Here is an 18,127-nt window from a genome sequence, read left to right as displayed (position 1 = left end):
AAATGTATGTGAAATGGTTTGATACAGTAATGTTATACTATGAGATTTTAGTGAATTTAGTGAATGTCACTTTTTGTCATTTTCAAATTTCCCGCCGTTCCGTCCCCCGTACGTCCCGACGCTTGCAGGGGACGGAAACCAGATGACAGATGCCAGCATCCGCCGGATTACATTGCCAGGGACACCGCAGGAGGGACATCGCGGGAGCGCAGGACAAGGTAAGTGAAGAACAGATCCCTGAGCAGTGCTGCATGGTAAGCCGAGTGTAGCTCGGGGTTACCGCTTTTGGTACTGAAACTTTACCCCGAGCTACACTCGGGAATACCGTCAGGGAGGCTACAGCAATACTTATCTCCTCCACCCCAATCATAATTTTCCATTTTACCTGTAGTGTTGCATTCTCTTCAAAACACATACCTTAACAGTTGTCCCGTTCCATTCCATCCCATTCCCATTCCCAATCCACTGTTCGGGTGCCATACAGCAAGTCCCATGCTGCCATCTTGATCCTTTTCAGCTGGCTGGCCCTCTCCCCTGGGCTGGACCACTCTGTATGCCGTCCTTGCATCCTCTTTAGAAATTGATGTACCGGTAAGTATCCAAGAAGGCTGCAGGAACAGATACACATCATCCTGTCCTAGGTCAGAATGGCATCAAGGGGTGGGGCCAAACATATAAAAAAAATTTAAAATTGCTAGAAATATTTTTAATTAAAAAAAAAATGAACCACCCTTCCACCGTGTATTGAATTCTGTAATTAAAGGGACTATATGATGATTTGCTAATTCATGTACCCAATTGTTATGTTCACATCATCTTTCCTGTCTGTTTTTCTTTGGATTTTGTTTTTCGTTTATTATTGTTTTCAGCATTGTTATGTGATGAAACCATGTATACTGTCTTGGAAATTCGCTTTTAACGAATTTCTCCTTACCGTGAGTACTCGCAGTTGGATGCACAGCAATCCCCCATAAAGCTGTGCGAAAGTCGCTTACCACGACTGCAGCTTAGCTCCACGATTCCTGCGCCTCCAACTGGTTTAGCTATCTCAGAATTGTGGGGAAATGGAGCTCCAGTTACCTGGGAATAATCAAACGACACTCTCAGGTTGCTGTTGGAATTCACAAAGAGGCTGGTTTCAGACTCAGCCCCTGGTTTTATTACACACACACACACGCCCCCCACATGAGTCAGGTCAATCCCCTCCCGCAGAACAATACAATGGGGAGTGCCTATACACAGGATGTACATTCCGATTGGAGCGTAGCCTTTCCTATTATCTATCACCAGTCCTCCCCTCCCCCCATGAACTCTCTGAGGAGAGCAAACTTCCTATCCTATTAGCTCCTAGTGGTATGTAAATTCTCTGTACAAGCATCCCCTAGATTAAACAGTGCCAGTCTGTATCTGAATGGGCCCGATACGATCTTTATTAAAACACATCCATCCAGATACAGTTTCAGGTTGGTAATGGCTTGTAAGATATACATGAGCCTACACACGGAATTCACACTGCTTGGCGCCTTGTGGTGCGAAGTCCATGTGGTACTATGCTGCTGATATGTGGATACAGGCCCGCGGCCTACCGCCGGCGGCATTCGCATCGAATGCCGTGGTGGCATACTTGCCGGTCTATAAGTGCAGATCTGCCATCTCATCCATTACCGAGCCGAGTACTGTAATACATACATTGTACATGCGCATGGCCCAATTGCAGCCTTCAGAGCTTTAATTAAGCCACACGAGAGACATATGAATAACACTCATATATGACACATTTAAAGTTCAACCAAAAATACAAAATTTCCATGACAATACTTCAGATGTATATCCCGACAGGGGATACTTGCATTTGCTGATACTATCCATGATCTGAATGTAACCTGTATATGTTATCATTGTGCCTCTTTTCTCAATAAAAAGTTTTTTGGAAAAAAAAAAAAATTCCAGCAAATCTGCATAAGAAAGAGGGAGTGTTAAAATGAACCTAAGTTCCGTTTTCAGTACCAGATCCCTCCATGTACACGTCGCAATGCAAATGTGGCCCCCTGCAAGAGACACAGCAGTAATTCCATTCCTGAGCAGAGCCCCTGTGATCTACAACATTATAGAGCCTCATCGCCAGCTACTGCCGAATAAACCGAACAATGAACAAAAAATGGAAAGCGTTCATCCATGTAACACATTTCTTTCACTTTCCCCAGAATATCTCCAGACAGCATGGCAGTACAGTACACTGCACTTTATCGTTTCATGACCAGGTCTAACAGACCGTAGAAATGAGTCCAGATTAGGGGGAGATAAAAGTCCTAAATAAGGAAAAGCAAGGGTTTTTTTTTTTTTTTTAAGCATTGTTGCTTCTTTCCTGTGAAATACTGTAGAGACTCTACTTTAAAAATTCCCTCTAGATAACAAAGTCAATCAAAATGGCTGTTGAGAGTTCACTCCAAAAAAGTAGAACTGTGGCCTGCTATTTAAAAAAAAGTGTTGCAGCACCTATTATATTTTTAAAGTTTTCTCTGCAAAGTATAGCTTTGGATGCGGCCAGTAAAGTCCATCTAAATGCAGCCTCTCAAGATAGGGTGGCAACAATGCTGCACTGCTCCCGAACTCAGAGTATAGTTGCCACTTTCATGTAGGCTGTACCAACTTGCACCAGCGTGGGAGAAGATACTGCAGCGCATGGCTATCAGCATTGTTAGGCTGGCCATACATGGGACCTAAGAATAATCAGACGATTTTCGCTCTGCTCGTGGGGCAATAGCACCGGACGATTTTCATGGTTCCTCCCCATTTCGTTTATCAGGCATGCTGGAAATACGACCGATTTTCGAAATCATTGGTGGCATCATCAGAGTACAGAACGAACAATGTTTTTGATTTTGCGATAGAAAAATTGTTTGGAATGGGACCCATGTATGGCCTGCTTTAGTACTGATTTCCAAGCTTGTAGCTTGCCAATCATAACATGGCCACACCTAGTCCTGCTCACTGCTTTCAGGATGTCAGAGGAGGAGGTCCCAGGTGGGGCTTTGTGTTGCTTGTCTGGAATAATAGGCTTCACCTATGTTGGATTTTACAGTGTGCCACCAGTTTCTTTACATTGGGTTTACAGATCTGTCGGGGGCAAGGATAAGCCCTTGCTTTGCTTGTACTCCCCATCAGCCAAGGGAATCACCCAGCACAGAAGGGCTTTGAGGTGGCAAATGATTTTCTGCCTGGGGGCAGGTCCATGACAGCATGGGACCAAAGGAAGTCAGTTGAATGAAGCTGACTGTCATTCCATCCAGAAGACTGAGGACACCGAGTGACACAAGAAAAAATACTGCAATGGACAGCTCCAAATTGAAGGTGCATATATTTTTTTTTATTGAATCTTTTATTGCCTTATGCTGTTTTTATGTTTTGTTTGTGTCTTTATTTTTTTGTTTGTTGCTGTTTTTTTTTACACTTTTTTTGAAGTAACCCAGCATAAAAGGCTTGGATGAGGCAAATAACTCTTCTGCCTGGGGGCAGGTCCATGACAGTCCAGAACCAGAGGAAGTGGGCTGAGTGATGCCGCCTGTCCTTCAACCTTGAAGATTTTTACTATCTAGTGGGGGAAAAGAAGTACTGTGGGGGGGTCATATTGAAGTGAAGGTGAGTATTCCAGGAACAATTACTTTTTATACTTTATCTTTTATTGGAGTGACCCAGCACAAAGAGCTTGGGTACAACAAATAGGTTTTCTGCCTGGGGGCGGGTCCATGACAGCCTGGGATAGGAGGAAGTGAGCTGAATGATGCTGTCATTTGATCTATAAGACTGAGGACATCAAGGGGCACAAAATAATTATTGCAGTGGACAGCTCCAAATGAAGATATATTTTTATCTTTTAATGTCTTATGCTATTTTTGTTGTTTTGTTTTTGTCTTTTTACTTTTTTTTTTTAATCTTTTATTGGAGTGACCCAGCACAAAGGGCCTGGTTGCAGCACATAATTTTTCTGCCTAAGGGTGGGTCCATGACAGCCTGGGATCATAGGAAGTGAGCTGCATGACACTGTCATTTCATCTAGAAGCCTAAGGACATCAAGGGGCACAAAAGAATTATAGCAGTGGACAGCTCCAAATGAAGGTATATTTTTTATCTTTTCATGTGTTATGCTATTTTACTGTTATTTTTGTCTCTTATTTTTTTTTTTGATGTTTTTTGTTTTTGTCTTTTATTGGAGTGATCCAGCACAAAGGGCCTGGCTGCAGCACATCATTTTTCTGCCTGGGGGTGGGTCCATGACAGCCTGGGACCAGAGGAAGTGAGCTGCATAACACTGTCATTTCATCTAGGAGCCTGAGGACATCAAGGGGCACAAAAGAATTATTGCAGTGGACAGCTCCAAATGAAGGTATATTTTTATCTTTTCATGTGTTATGCTATTTTACTGTTATTTTTGTTTTTGTCTTTTATTTTTTTTGTTTGATGCTTTTTGTTTTTGTCTTTTATTGGAGTGATCCAGCACAAAGGGCCTGGATGCAGCACATCATTTTTTTTGCTGGGGGCAGGTCCATGACAGCCTGGGACCAGAGGAAGTGGGTTGAATGATGCTGGCTGCCCTTCAGCCAGGAAGACTGGGAATATCTAATTCCCAGTAAAAGAAGTAATATGGGGCTAGTATTGGATTGAAGGTGAGTATTACAGTAAAGGTTGATTATTATATTTAATCTTTTAGTTTTTTTTTACTGGAGTACTGCTTTAAGACAGATATCAAAGTCAGTCAGAAAGGTCCTGACGCTATATTGAGAGTTCAGTCTAACTATCTTAAATTAGAACTATGGCCTGTCATTAAAAAAAGTGCTCTGGTACTTATAATTAGAGATGAGCGAATCGAAGCATCCGAAGTGGAATTCGAGTCGAATATCGGAAAAATTTCGATTCGTGCCGAATCCGAAAAACAGCCTAATTCGGACGCGCGAATCGAAATTTTTCCGAAAATGGCGGCTGACATGTGCGGCGACGGAGCGGGGATGTCGGGGAAGGCGCGCAGACAAGGCGCGCTGCCCCATAATGCATTCCTCAACGACATGTGATCGCATCAGCCAATCAGCAGCCAGCCAGCCAGCACTGTGTAATGGTCGAGGTATATATAGCGGCCATTTTGGAAATCTTCATTTGCCTGCAGTCATTGAACAGAGGCAGACCGCTCTGTACTAGGGACAGGGACAGAGTTAGGGCCACAGAAACGAGAATTGGGGACAGAGAGAAGTTACTTAGGGACAGAGAACCATTACTCAGGGACACAGACTTGTTAATGAGGGCCACAGAATCGTTATTTAGGGACAAAGAAACGCTAGTTAGGGCCACAGAATTCATACTCAGGGACAGACAGAATTGTTACTCAGTGCCAGAGAATTGTTACTTAGGGCCACAGAAACGTTATTAGGGCCACAGAATTTTTACTCAGGGACAGACAGAATTGTTACTGAGTGCCAGAGAATTGTTACTCAGGGACAGACAGAATTGTTACTGAGTGCCAGAGAATTCTTACTCAGGGCCACAGAATTCATTCTCAGGGACAGACAGAATTGTTACTCAGGGACAGACAGAATTGTTACTGAGTGCCAGAGAATTGTTACTCAGGGACAGACAGAATTGTTACTGAGTGCCAGAGAATTGTTACTCAGGGACAGACAGAATTGTTACTGAGTGCCAGAGAATTGTTACTCAGGGACAGACAGAATTGTTACTGAGTGCCAGAGAATTGTTACTCAGGGACAGACAGAATTGTTACTGAGTGCCAGAGAATTGTTACTCAGGGACAGACAGAATTGTTACTGAGTGCCAGAGAATTGTTACTCAGGGACAGACAGAATTGTTACTGAGTGCCAGAGAATTGTTACTCGCACAGACACAAAATTGTTACTTGCACAGACACAGAATTGTTACTCGCACAGACACAGAATTGTTACTTAGGGCCACAGAATTCATACTCAGGGACAGACAGAATTGTTACTGAGTGCCAGAGAATTGTTACTCAGGGACAGACAGAATTGTTACTGAGTGCCAGAGAATTGTTACTCAGGGACAGACAGAATTGTTACTGAGTGCCAGAGAATTGTTACTCGCACAGACACAAAATTGTTACTTGCACAGACACAGAATTGTTACTCGCACAGACACAGAATTGTTACTCAGGGCCACAGAATTCATACTCAGGGACAGACAGAATTGTTACTGAGTGCCAGAGAATTGTTACTCAGGGACAGACAGAATTGTTACTGAGTGCCAGAGAATTGTTACTCAGGGACAGACAGAATTGTTACTGAGTGCCAGAGAATTGTTACTCGCACAGACACAAAATTGTTACTTGCACAGACACAGAATTGTTACTCGCACAGACACAGAATTGTTACTCAGGGCCACAGAATTCATACTCAGGGATAGACAGAATTGTTACTGAGTGCCAGAGAATTGTTACTCAGGGACAGACAGAATTGTTACTGAGTGCCAGAGAATTGTTACTCAGGGACAGACAGAATTGTTACTGAGTGCCAGAGAATTGTTACTCAGGGACAGACAGAATTGTTACTGAGTGCCAGAGAATTGTTACTCAGGGACAGACAGAATTGTTACTGAGTGCCAGAGAATTGTTACTCGCACAGACACAAAATTGTTACTTGCACAGACACAGAATTGTTACTCGCACAGACACAGAATTGTTACTCAGGGCCACAGAATTCATACTCAGGGATAGACAGAATTGTTACTGAGTGCCAGAGAATTGTTACTCAGGGACAGACAGAATTGTTACTGAGTGCCAGAGAATTGTTACTCAGGGACAGACAGAATTGTTACTGAGTGCCAGAGAATTGTTACTCGCACAGACACAAAATTGTTACTTGCACAGACACAGAATTGTTACTCGCACAGACACAGAATTGTTACTCAGGGCCACAGAATTCATACTCAGGGACAGACAGAATTGTTACTGAGTGCCAGAGAATTGTTACTCAGGGACAGACAGAATTGTTACTGAGTGCCAGAGAATTGTTACTCAGGGACAGACAGAATTGTTACTGAGTGCCAGAGATTTGTTACTCGCACAGACACAAAATTGTTACTTGCACAGACACAGAATTGTTACTCGCACAGACACAGAATTGTTACTCAGGGCCACAGAATTCATACTCAGGGACAGACAGAATTGTTACTGAGTGCCAGAGAATTGTTACTCAGGGACAGACAGAATTGTTACTGAGTGCCAGAGAATTGTTACTCAGGGACAGACAGAATTGTTACTGAGTGCCAGAGAATTGTTACTCAGGGACAGACAGAATTGTTACTGAGTGCCAGAGAATTGTTACTCGCACAGACACAAAATTGTTACTTGCACAGACACAGAATTGTTACTCGCACAGACACAGAATTGTTACTCAGGGCCACAGAATTCATACTCAGGGATAGACAGAATTGTTACTGAGTGCCAGAGAATTGTTACTCAGGGACAGACAGAATTGTTACTGAGTGCCAGAGAATTGTTACTCAGGGACAGACAGAATTGTTACTGAGTGCCAGAGAATTGTTACTCGCACAGACACAAAATTGTTACTTGCACAGACACAGAATTGTTACTCGCACAGACACAGAATTGTTACTCAGGGCCACAGAATTCATACTCAGGGACAGACAGAATTGTTACTGAGTGCCAGAGAATTGTTACTCGCACAGACACAAAATTGTTACTTGCACAGACACAGAATTGTTACTCGCACAGACACAGAATTGTTACTCAGGGCCACAGAATTCATACTCAGGGATAGACAGAATTGTTACTGAGTGCCAGAGAATTGTTACTCAGGGACAGACAGAATTGTTACTGAGTGCCAGAGAATTGTTACTCAGGGACAGACAGAATTGTTACTGAGTGCCAGAGAATTGTTACTCGCACAGACACAAAATTGTTACTTGCACAGACACAGAATTGTTACTCGCACAGACACAGAATTGTTACTCAGGGCCACAGAATTCATACTCAGGGACAGACAGAATTGTTACTGAGTGCCAGAGAATTGTTACTCAGGGACAGACAGAATTGTTACTGAGTGCCAGAGAATTGTTACTCGCACAGACACAAAATTGTTACTTGCACAGACACAGAATTGTTACTCGCACAGACACAGAATTGTTACTCAGGGCCACAGAATTCATACTCAGGGACAGACAGAATTGTTACTGAGTGCCAGAGAATTGTTACTCAGGGACAGACAGAATTGTTACTGAGTGCCAGAGAATTGTTACTCGCACAGACACAAAATTGTTACTTGCACAGACACAGAATTGTTACTCGCACAGACACAGAATTGTTACTCGCACAGACACATAATTGTTACTCAGGGCCACAGAATTCATACTCAGGGACAGACAGAATTGTTACTGAGTGCCAGAGAATTGTTACTCAGGGACACCTAATCGTTGAATTAAATAGTATGTCAGACAACATGCAGAGGAGTGGCAGAGGAGGCAATGTTTTAGGAGCGAGCAGACGTGGCAGCAGAGGAAGGGGTCGAGGCAGCAGTATTCGCAGCCAGAGGCCAGTGCTCCCGGTGTCATCCAGCGGTCGTGTCTCCACCGACAACCCTGCCGTCATTGATTGGTTGGCTCGGTCGTCTTCCTCTTCCCAGGTCACCTCTGACACCTACAGCCAACGGTCGGTGGGTACGTCAGACACAACCGTTAGTTGGCATGGCCCGGGACCAAGCCCACTGAAATCACGTGTCCTCTACCTGCCCCTGTCCTTTGCTGTTCCCTCACCAAGCGAAGTATCGCATGCTGTGGGCTCAGCCCCACTGTACAGTGAGGAAGAGCTAACAGAGGGCGGTCAGGAACGGGGGGAGACATCGGCCTTTTCAGCAGCCAAGCGAACAAGTACTGGCGAGGAGAGTGGCTCGGTAGCCGGTCTAGAGACAGGTCTGTCTCCTGACCCAGACGCAGCCGAGGGGGCTAGTAGTGAGGCGGAGACCCTACTTGATGATGAGGAGGTTGATCGCACTTGGCAGCCTCGTCATCATCAGGCAATTTCTTCCGCATCATCAGGAGAAGAGGGTGGCAGCTTGGCAGCGAGCAAAACAGTCGGTGGGTTGCCCAGGAGACAGCAGCAGGGTCGCATCAGTGTCAGTGGAGCCAAACGTCCACGGAGTAGAGCACCAGCTCCACTGCAGCCTACCACCACGGCCAGTAGTGGTGCCGGTGCGCACGGAGGAAGTAGCAGTCAGCCAGTGAAGAGTAGCGGGGGCAAAGTTTCCTACTCGGTGGTGTGGCAATTTTTCCTCAAGCCGCCCGAGGAAGTAAACGTAGCCGTATGTCGACTATGTGGCCAGAAATGCAAGCGTGGCCAGGGGGCCCATGTTGGGACTACAGCGTTGCGTCAGCATATGCAGCGTCACCATTCGGTGGCCTGGGAAAACCGTGATAAACATACGGCGGTTCTGCCTGCCCCAGCCCCCGCTCCATCACCCGCTCCGTTACTTGCTCCGTCACCCGACGTCGTCAATCGCCCTCTATCAGCCAGTCAAGGCTCCAACACCTCTGCTGAGGGGAGTTGTCGCTCATTGGCATCTTCCGCTCGTTCAGATGCTCCTTCTCCTGCTACTCCTCTTCTCGGATTCCGTCAACAGTCTTTCTTGGAATCCGTATCCAAGAGACAACAGTTTGCGAGCACGCACCCGACGGTGCAAAAGCTGAACGTCCTCCTGTCCAAGTTGCTGGTGCTGCAGTCCCTCCCTTTCCAACTGGTGGACTCAGCACCTTTCCGAGAAATGATGGCTTGTGCCGCGCCGCGGTGGAGAGTGCCAAGCCGTCATTTCTTTGCCCAAAAGGCAGTGCCAGCCCTGCATTCACATGTAGAAGAGATGGTGGGCCAGTCTTTGAGCATGTCGGTCTCTGCCAAAGTGCACGGCAGCGCCGACGTGTGGAGCTGTAACTACGGTCAGGGACAGTACATGTCATTTACGGCCCACTGGGTGAACGTGGTGCCAGCACAGCCGCACCAGCAACTTGGACAGGTCACGACGCTTTTGCCTCCACGTTTGCACGTCCTTGGTCCAGCAAGCATGTCCGCCTCTACCACCTCTTTTTCCGCCGTGTCCTCAGCCGCCACCCCCGTGCCAAGTCCCATTACCCGACCGGCATATCACATGTGCAGGGCGCAACGGTGTCACGCTGTGCTGCACCTGGTATGCCTTGGCGAACGTAGTCACACAGGGGAGGAACTGCTGAGTGTAATGAACAGAGAAATCGACAGATGGCTGTCTCCGCGCAAACTAAAAATCGGAACCATGTTGACTGACAACGGAAAGAACATGGTGTCTGCTCTGCGTCAAGGAAGGTTGTGCCATGCGCCATGCATGGCTCACGTGTTCAATCTGGTTGTCAAGCGGTTCCTAAAATCCACCATCCCACTGCAAGACATCCTTAAAATGTCACGTAAACTGTGCATGCATTTCAGCCATTCCTACACCGCAAAGAACACCCTCATTGAGCTGCAGCGGCAGAACGGAATTCCACAGCATCGCCTGATCTGCGACGTTGCAACAAGGTGGAATTCAACCCTACACATGTTAGACCGCCTTTACGAGCAGCGAAAGGCCATCACCGATTTCCTGATGTTACAAGCGGATAAAGGTACTCCCCTGTGTAACTTAGATGTCAGCCATTGGCAGCTCATGCGTGACACCTGCCGCTTGCTCAGGCCCTTTGAGGAGGCCACGCTATTCGTGAGTCGGCAGGACTATGGGATGAACGACGTCATTCCTCTGTTGCACGTCCTGGAACAAATGCTGTTAACAATGGCTGGTCAGGGTGCGGTAGACGTGGCGCACAGATCTCAACGCCACATGACCCCTGTGGGGGCAGGACAGGAAGAAGAGGAGGAGGTAGAGGAGGACATTTGTGCTCAGGAATTATTGAGTGAAATGGGTGGTTTTTCCACTCAGCGGACAGGAGTGGAGGAGCAGGAGCATCTGGTAGAGGAGGAGGAGGAGGAGACAGAGGACCCAGACGCACCGTGGCAGTATGCTGTGGAGATGGAGGCAGGGAGTCCCTCGCATTCCTTGGCACAAATGGCCCATAGCATGCTCGGTTGCTTGCGTAGCGACAGCCGAATAATAACCATCAGACAGAGGGATGACTTTTGGCTGTCCACCTTGTTGGACCCTCGCTACCGGTCCAAAATGGTGGCCTTTTTCACACCTGCTGAGAGGGAGGCCAAAATTACGTACTATAAAAACCACCTATGTAGTCAGTTGGTCTCTGCCTTTGTGCGCCAACGTCCATCCTCAGACACTGTGGGCCCTGTGCGCTCGCGTTCCGCTGGCATGGCAGCAGGGGAGGGGTGGGGTGGTAGGAGCAGTGGCAGCTCCACCAGCAGCGGCTGCCTCAGTCTGCAGTCGATGATGAGTAGCTTTCTTCACCAGCGCAGTGAGGAAACTACTAACCAGCCGCAGCAGCAGCAGCAGCATCAGGTGGACCTGGAGCAGGAGCTCAAACAACAGGCTTGGGCCTACTTGGACAGCACCCTGCCAACCGAGGTAGACAATCCCCTTGACTACTGGGCAACGAAACTTGACCTTTGGCCCCAACTAGCTGAATTTGCCCTTGAAAGGCTGTCATGCCCGGCCAGTAGCGTGGCATCGGAGCGCGTGTTTAGTGCGGCAGGAGGTATTGTAACTCCGCGGAGGACACGACTGTCCACCCAAAGTGTGGAGAGACTCACGTTTGTGAAAATGAATCAGGCGTGGATTAGTCTGGATTTCAAACCACCAGTTCCTGACACAACTGACTAAATCCGCCATGAATCATGCCTCAAACATGTGCCACTTTCAGGTCTCCTCACACTGCTGGTGTGTTTAATTTTTTGACATAGGGTGCTGGCAGATTACGGGCCTCCTATAGCTGCTGCCAGGCCCCTAATCTGCCATAGGCCCCTATATACCGCCTCCTCATGCTGCTGCTAGGTCCAGAGTCTCTCATGGGTCCCTGTACGGCCTCCCATTGCTGCTGTCTCCATCGCCACACTCTGCTGCCATGTGCCACTTTCAGGTCTCTTCACACTGCTGGTGTGTTTAATTTTTTGACATAGGGTGCAGGCAGATTACGGGCCTCACATAGCTGCTGCCAGGCCCCTAATCTGCCATGGGCCCCTATATACCGCCTCCTCATGCTGCTGCCAAGTCTAGAGTCTGTCATGGGTCCCTGTACGGCCTCCCATTGCTGCTGTCTCCATCGCCACACTCTGCTGCCATGTGCCACTTTCAGGTCTCTTCACACTGCTGGTGTGTTAAATTTTTTGACATAGGGTGCAGGCAGATTACGGGCCTCACATAGCTGCTGCCAGGCCCCTAATCTGCCATGGGCCCCTATATACCGCCTCCTCATGCTGCTGCCAAGTCCAGAGTCTGTCATGGGTCCCTGTACGGCCTCCCATTGCTGCTGTCTCCATCGCCACACTCTGCTGCCATGTGCCACTTTCAGGTCTCTTCACACTGCTGGTGTGTTAAATTTTTTGACATAGGGTGCAGGCAGATTACGGGCCTCACATAGCTGCTGCCAGGCCCCTAATCTGCCATGGGCCCCTATATACCGCCTCCTCATGCTGCTGCCAAGTCCAGAGTCTGTCATGGGTCCCTGTACGGCCTCCCATTGCTGCTGTCTCCATCGCCACACTCTGCTGCCATGTGCCACTTTCAGGTCTCTTCACACTGCTGGTGTGTTAAATTTTTTGACATAGGGTGCAGGCAGATTACGGGCCTCACATAGCTGCTGCCAGGCCCCTAATCTGCCATGGGCCCCTATATACCGCCTCCTCATGCTGCTGCCAAGTCCAGAGTCTCTCATGGGTCCCTGTACGGCCTCCCATTGCTGCTGTCTCCATCGCCACACTCTGCTGCCATGTGCCACTTTCAGGTCTCTTCACACTGCTGGTGTGTTTAATTTTTTGACATAGGGTGCAGGCAGATTACGGGCCTCACATAGCTGCTGCCAGGCCCCTAATCTGCCATGGGCCCCTATATACCGCCTCCTCATGCTGCTGCCAAGTCTAGAGTCTCTCATGGGTCCCTGTACGGCCTCCCATTGCTGCTGTCTCCATCGCCACACTCTGCTGCCATGTGCCACTTTCAGGTCTCTTCACACTGCTGGTGTGTTAAATTTTTTGACATAGGGTGCAGGCAGATTACGGGCCTCACATAGCTGCTGCCAGGCCCCTAATCTGCCATGGGCCCCTATATACCGCCTCCTCATGCTGCTGCCAAGTCCAGAGTCTGTCATGGGTCCCTGTACGGCCTCCCATTGCTGCTGTCTCCATCGCCACACTCTGCTGCCATGTGCCACTTTCAGGTCTCTTCACACTGCTGGTGTGTTAAATTTTTTGACATAGGGTGCAGGCAGATTACGGGCCTCACATAGCTGCTGCCAGGCCCCTAATCTGCCATGGGCCCCTATATACCGCCTCCTCATGCTGCTGCCAAGTCCAGAGTCTGTCATGGGTCCCTGTACGGCCTCCCATTGCTGCTGTCTCCATCGCCACACTCTGCTGCCATGTGCCACTTTCAGGTCTCTTCACACTGCTGGTGTGTTTAATTTTTTGACATAGGGTGCAGGCAGATTACGGGCCTCACATAGCTGCTGCCAGGCCCCTAATCTGCCATGGGCCCCTATATACCGCCTCCTCATGCTGCTGCCAAGTCTAGAGTCTCTCATGGGTCCCTGTACGGCCTCCCATTGCTGCTGTCTCCATCGCCACACTCTGCTGCCATGTGCCACTTTCAGGTCTCTTCACACTGCTGGTGTGTTAAATTTTTTGACATAGGGTGCAGGCAGATTACGGGCCTCACATAGCTGCTGCCAGGCCCCTAATCTGCCATGGGCCCCTATATACCGCCTCCTCATGCTGCTGCCAAGTCTAGAGTCTGTCATGGGTCCCTGTACGGCCTCCCATTGCTGCTGTCTCCATCGCCACACTCTGCTGCCATGTGCCACTTTCAGGTCTCTTCACACTGCTGGTGTGTTAAATTTTTTGACATAGGGTGCAGGCAGATTACGGGCCTCACATAGCTGCTGCCAGGCCCCTAATCTGCCATGGGCCCCTATATACCGCCTCCTCATGCTGCTGCCAAGTCTAGAGTCTCTCATGGGTCCCTGTACGGCCTCCCATTGCTGCTGTCTCCATCGCCACACTCTGCTGCCATGTGCCACTTTCAGGTCTCTTCACACTGCTGGTGTGTTAAATTTTTTGACATAGGGTGCAGGCAGATTACGGGCCTCACATAGCTGCTGCCAGACATGTAATCTGCCATGGGCCCCCGTACCGACTCCTCATGCTGTGACGTTGCAACAAGGTGGAATTCAACCCTACATATGTTAGACCGCCTTTACGAACAGCTAAAGGCCATCACAGATTTCCTGATGTTAAAAGCGGATAAAGGTACTCCCTGTGTAACTTAGATGTCAGCCATTGGCAGCTCATGTGTGACACCTGCGCTTGCTCAGGCCCTTTGAGGAGGCCACGCTATTCGTGAGTCGGCAGGACTATGGGATGAATGAGGTCAAATCGGCCATGGGCCCCCGTACCGCCTGTTCACGCTGATGCTGGTCCCACAGTGTGACCTGGGTCCCTGTACGGCCTCCCATTGCTTCCACTCTGCCATGTGCCACTTTGAAATCTCCTCACACTCCTGCGGTTGTCCATTTTGTCATAGGTTGCTGGCAGATTACAGGCCTTCCATAGGTGCCACCAAGCCCCATATCGGCCATGGGCCCCCGTACCGCCTGGTCACGCTGCTGCTGGGCCCATAGTGTGACCTGGGTCCCTGTACCGCCTCCCATTGCTCCCACTCTGCCATGTGCCACTTTCAGGTCTCCTCACGCTCCTGCTGGTTTCCATTTTGTCATAGGTTGCTGTATGGCCTCCCATTGCTGCTGCCTCCACCGCCACACTGTGGCTCCAAACGCTGGTTTTGGCCCCGTGACTGGCCAAAGGAGTGAAGTGTGCAGTGATTCTAAGATCGACGGCACTCATCTGCATGTCATACTGACAGACAGTATTATTTCTCTTCCCCAGCAGACTCCAAGGGCATTTAAATTAAAGGTACAGTGTTCTGCACTAATATTAAGTCTCTCTGAAGCCTAGAAACACCCTTTTTTAAGTTAAATTCACAGCGAATTTATTCGACTCGAATCGAATATTGTCCACGAATTCGCCGAATCAGTCGAATCGAATTTTTCATTTCTTCGCTCATCTCTACTTATAATATTACAGTTTTCTGCAAAGTCCCATACATATCTGATGATCATGCCAGTGAAGTCAAGCTAATGCAGCTTTCTGCAATGAGGTGGCAACAATGCTGCACTGCTCCTGAATGCATAGAAAAGTTGATACTCTCGTGTGGCTGTGCCTGCTTGCACTACAGTGGGAGGTGAAGATGTTGAGGGAGGTGTGGCCACTACTGATACACACTTATCCCTGCCCACTGCTTTCCACATTGACAGCTCTACGTTTAATATAATAAGTGCAAATGATTTTTCTGCTTGGGGGCGGGTCCATGACAGCCTGGGGACAGCTCCAATGAAGGTGAGTATATTTTTATCTTTTAATGCTTTATGCTATTTTTGTTGCTGTTTTGTTTTTGTCTTTTACTTTTTTGTTTGTAGTTTTTTGACCCAGCACACAGGGCCGGGATGCAGCAATTTTTTTTTGTCTGGGGGTGGGTCCATGACTGCCTGGGATCAGAAGAACTGGACTGAATGATGCTGATTGTCATGCCTGCTTGTACTATAGTGGGAGGTGAAGATGTTGAGGGAGGTGTGGGCACTACTGATACACACTTAGCCCTGCCCACTGCTTTCCACATTGACAGTTCTACATTTAATATAATAAGTGCAAATAATTTTTCTGCTTGGGGGCGGGTCCATGACAGCCTGGGGACAGCTCCAAATGAAGGTGAGTATATTTTTATCTTTTAATGCTTTATGCTATTTTTGTTGTTGTTTTGTTTTTGTCTTACTTAATGTTTGTTTTTTTTGACCCAGCACACAAGGCCTGGATGCAGTAAATAATTTTTTTTTTGTCTGGGGGCGGGTCCATGACTGCCTGGGATCAGAAGAACTGGACTGAATGACGCTGATTGTCATTCAGCCTGAAAGACTGGGAATATCTAATGGGACAAAAGAAGTACTATGGGACCAGTTCTGAATTGAAGGTGAGTATAGCAGCAAAAGCTGCTAATTTATATTTAATCTTTTAAGGAACTATTCATTTTTTTAAGGCATCATAAGGTTCTCCTTTAAGGCATGCTAGGGCAGGACGCGGGTGGATGGATGAGCTCTAAATGAAAATGTTATTCGTGAGCGACACCTCCATTTGTATGCTTATTAAAAAGAAAAACGACTCTTTTGAAAACAACAACATCTCCATCTTTCATGCATACTGCCATATTAAGATACATTATAATAGCCGAGCGGGGTGTCTCATCAGCATGGAAAGAAAAAACAAGATTTCCCCGTAACTCTATGGACAGCCATAGAACCGGGCTGGAAAGCCATGAATCCTTTCAGCAACAAGGCCGTGTGAGAAAGGTTTATGAGGCTATAAAGTCAAGCGACCTGCTTCAAGGAAGCGATGAAAGGTCCTTTAATGAAATTGTGTTTTACACACAGACAACCGCAGTGGAGAAGGCGATCGGTATCATTGGGCTCCCTGGGCCCGCAGAAAGAGCTGCCTAGGCTGCCTCAGAATGTTTGCTAAAGGCCGAGCCTCATTTAAAGCTCCATTTAATCTAACAAACAGCAGTTGTAGACAATATGCAGATTTATGGAGGATTATGGCCCCGAAATTAAAGAACATTCTGCTACGGTGAAAAGATCTACCTTTAAAACTTAACTCCTGACAGATATAAAAAGCAGTTCTGTATTCATTAAAGTGACATTAAATGATATCCTTATTCTTCAAAATTAATCCATACCCAATAGCCTACTCTTTCTGTTTCTTCTCTTTCTTGCGTTAATATATTTTTCTGTATTGTGCTTTTCAGAAGTGCCTTGTTTCTACTTGTTGTTTTACAGTCTACTTTCATATAATAAAACCGTTTGTAAACAAAATTAATCCATACCCATCCACTACTTATTGGCCCTATAATCTATTTTTCAGGGAATTATTTTTTACATAGTTACATAGTTAGTCTGGCTGAATAAAGACAAAAGTCCATCCAGTTCAACCATTAAAAAAAAAATAGATATATTCCTATACTCACAGTCGATCCAGAGGAAGGCAAAAAACCCAGCATAGCATGATCTAATTTGCTCCTGCAGGGGAAAAAATTCCTTCCTGATCCCCCGAGAGGTAATCGGATATTCCCTGGATCAACTTTACCTATAAATGTTAGTATCCAGTTATATTCTGTGTATCTAAGAAAGAATCCAGGACTTTTTTTAAAGCAATTCACTGAGATGGCCAGAACCAACTCTTGAGGGAGTCTATTCCACATTTTCACAGCTCTCACTGTGAAGAAAACGGGAGATTAAATCTCTTTACCTCCAGACGTAAAGAGTGCCCCCTTGTCCTCTGTGATGACCTCCAGGGTGAATAACTCTACACCGAGTTCACTATATGAACCACTGATGTATTTATACATGGAGATCATATCCCCCCCTTATGTATTATACATGGAGATCATATCCCCCCTTATGTATTATACATGGAGATCATATCCCCCCTTATGTATTATACATGGAGATCATATCCCCCCTTATGTATTATACATGGAGATCATATCCCCCCTTATGTATTATACATGGAGATCATATCCCCCTTATGTATTATACATGGAGATCATATCCCCCCTTATGTATTATACATGGTGATCATATCCCCCCTTATGTATTATACATGGAGATCATATCCCCCCTTATGTATTATACTTGTTGATCATATCCCCCCCCCTTATGTATTATACATGGTGATCATATCCCCCCCTCATGTATTATACATGGTGATCATATCCCCCCCCCTTATGTATTATACATGGAGATCATATCCCCCCTTATGTATTATACATGGTGAACATATCCCCCCTTATGTATTATACATGGAGATCATATC

The 18,127-nt window shown here is 47.1% G+C and overlaps 1 protein-coding gene across 1 annotated transcript in view; it reads right to left on the bottom strand.

Annotated features, from left to right (window-relative positions):
• LOC149462147 (uncharacterized) overlaps positions 1 to 18,127 on the bottom strand; it is a 65,252-nt gene that overhangs the window by 37,481 nt on the left and 9,644 nt on the right. The window contains exon 2 of the mRNA XM_089677365.1: positions 418 to 608. Within this exon, the coding sequence (XP_089533491.1) occupies positions 418 to 608 (191 nt within the window). The remainder of the gene's footprint in view (positions 1 to 417; positions 609 to 18,127) is intronic.

This window comes from Staurois parvus, unplaced genomic scaffold (assembly GCF_062004578.1).
Source record: "Staurois parvus isolate SC_StPar_1 unplaced genomic scaffold, SC_StPar_1.0 ptg000184l, whole genome shotgun sequence".
Lineage (NCBI taxonomy): Eukaryota > Metazoa > Chordata > Amphibia > Anura > Ranidae > Staurois > Staurois parvus.
This window is presented reverse-complemented; position numbering and strand designations above follow the sequence as displayed.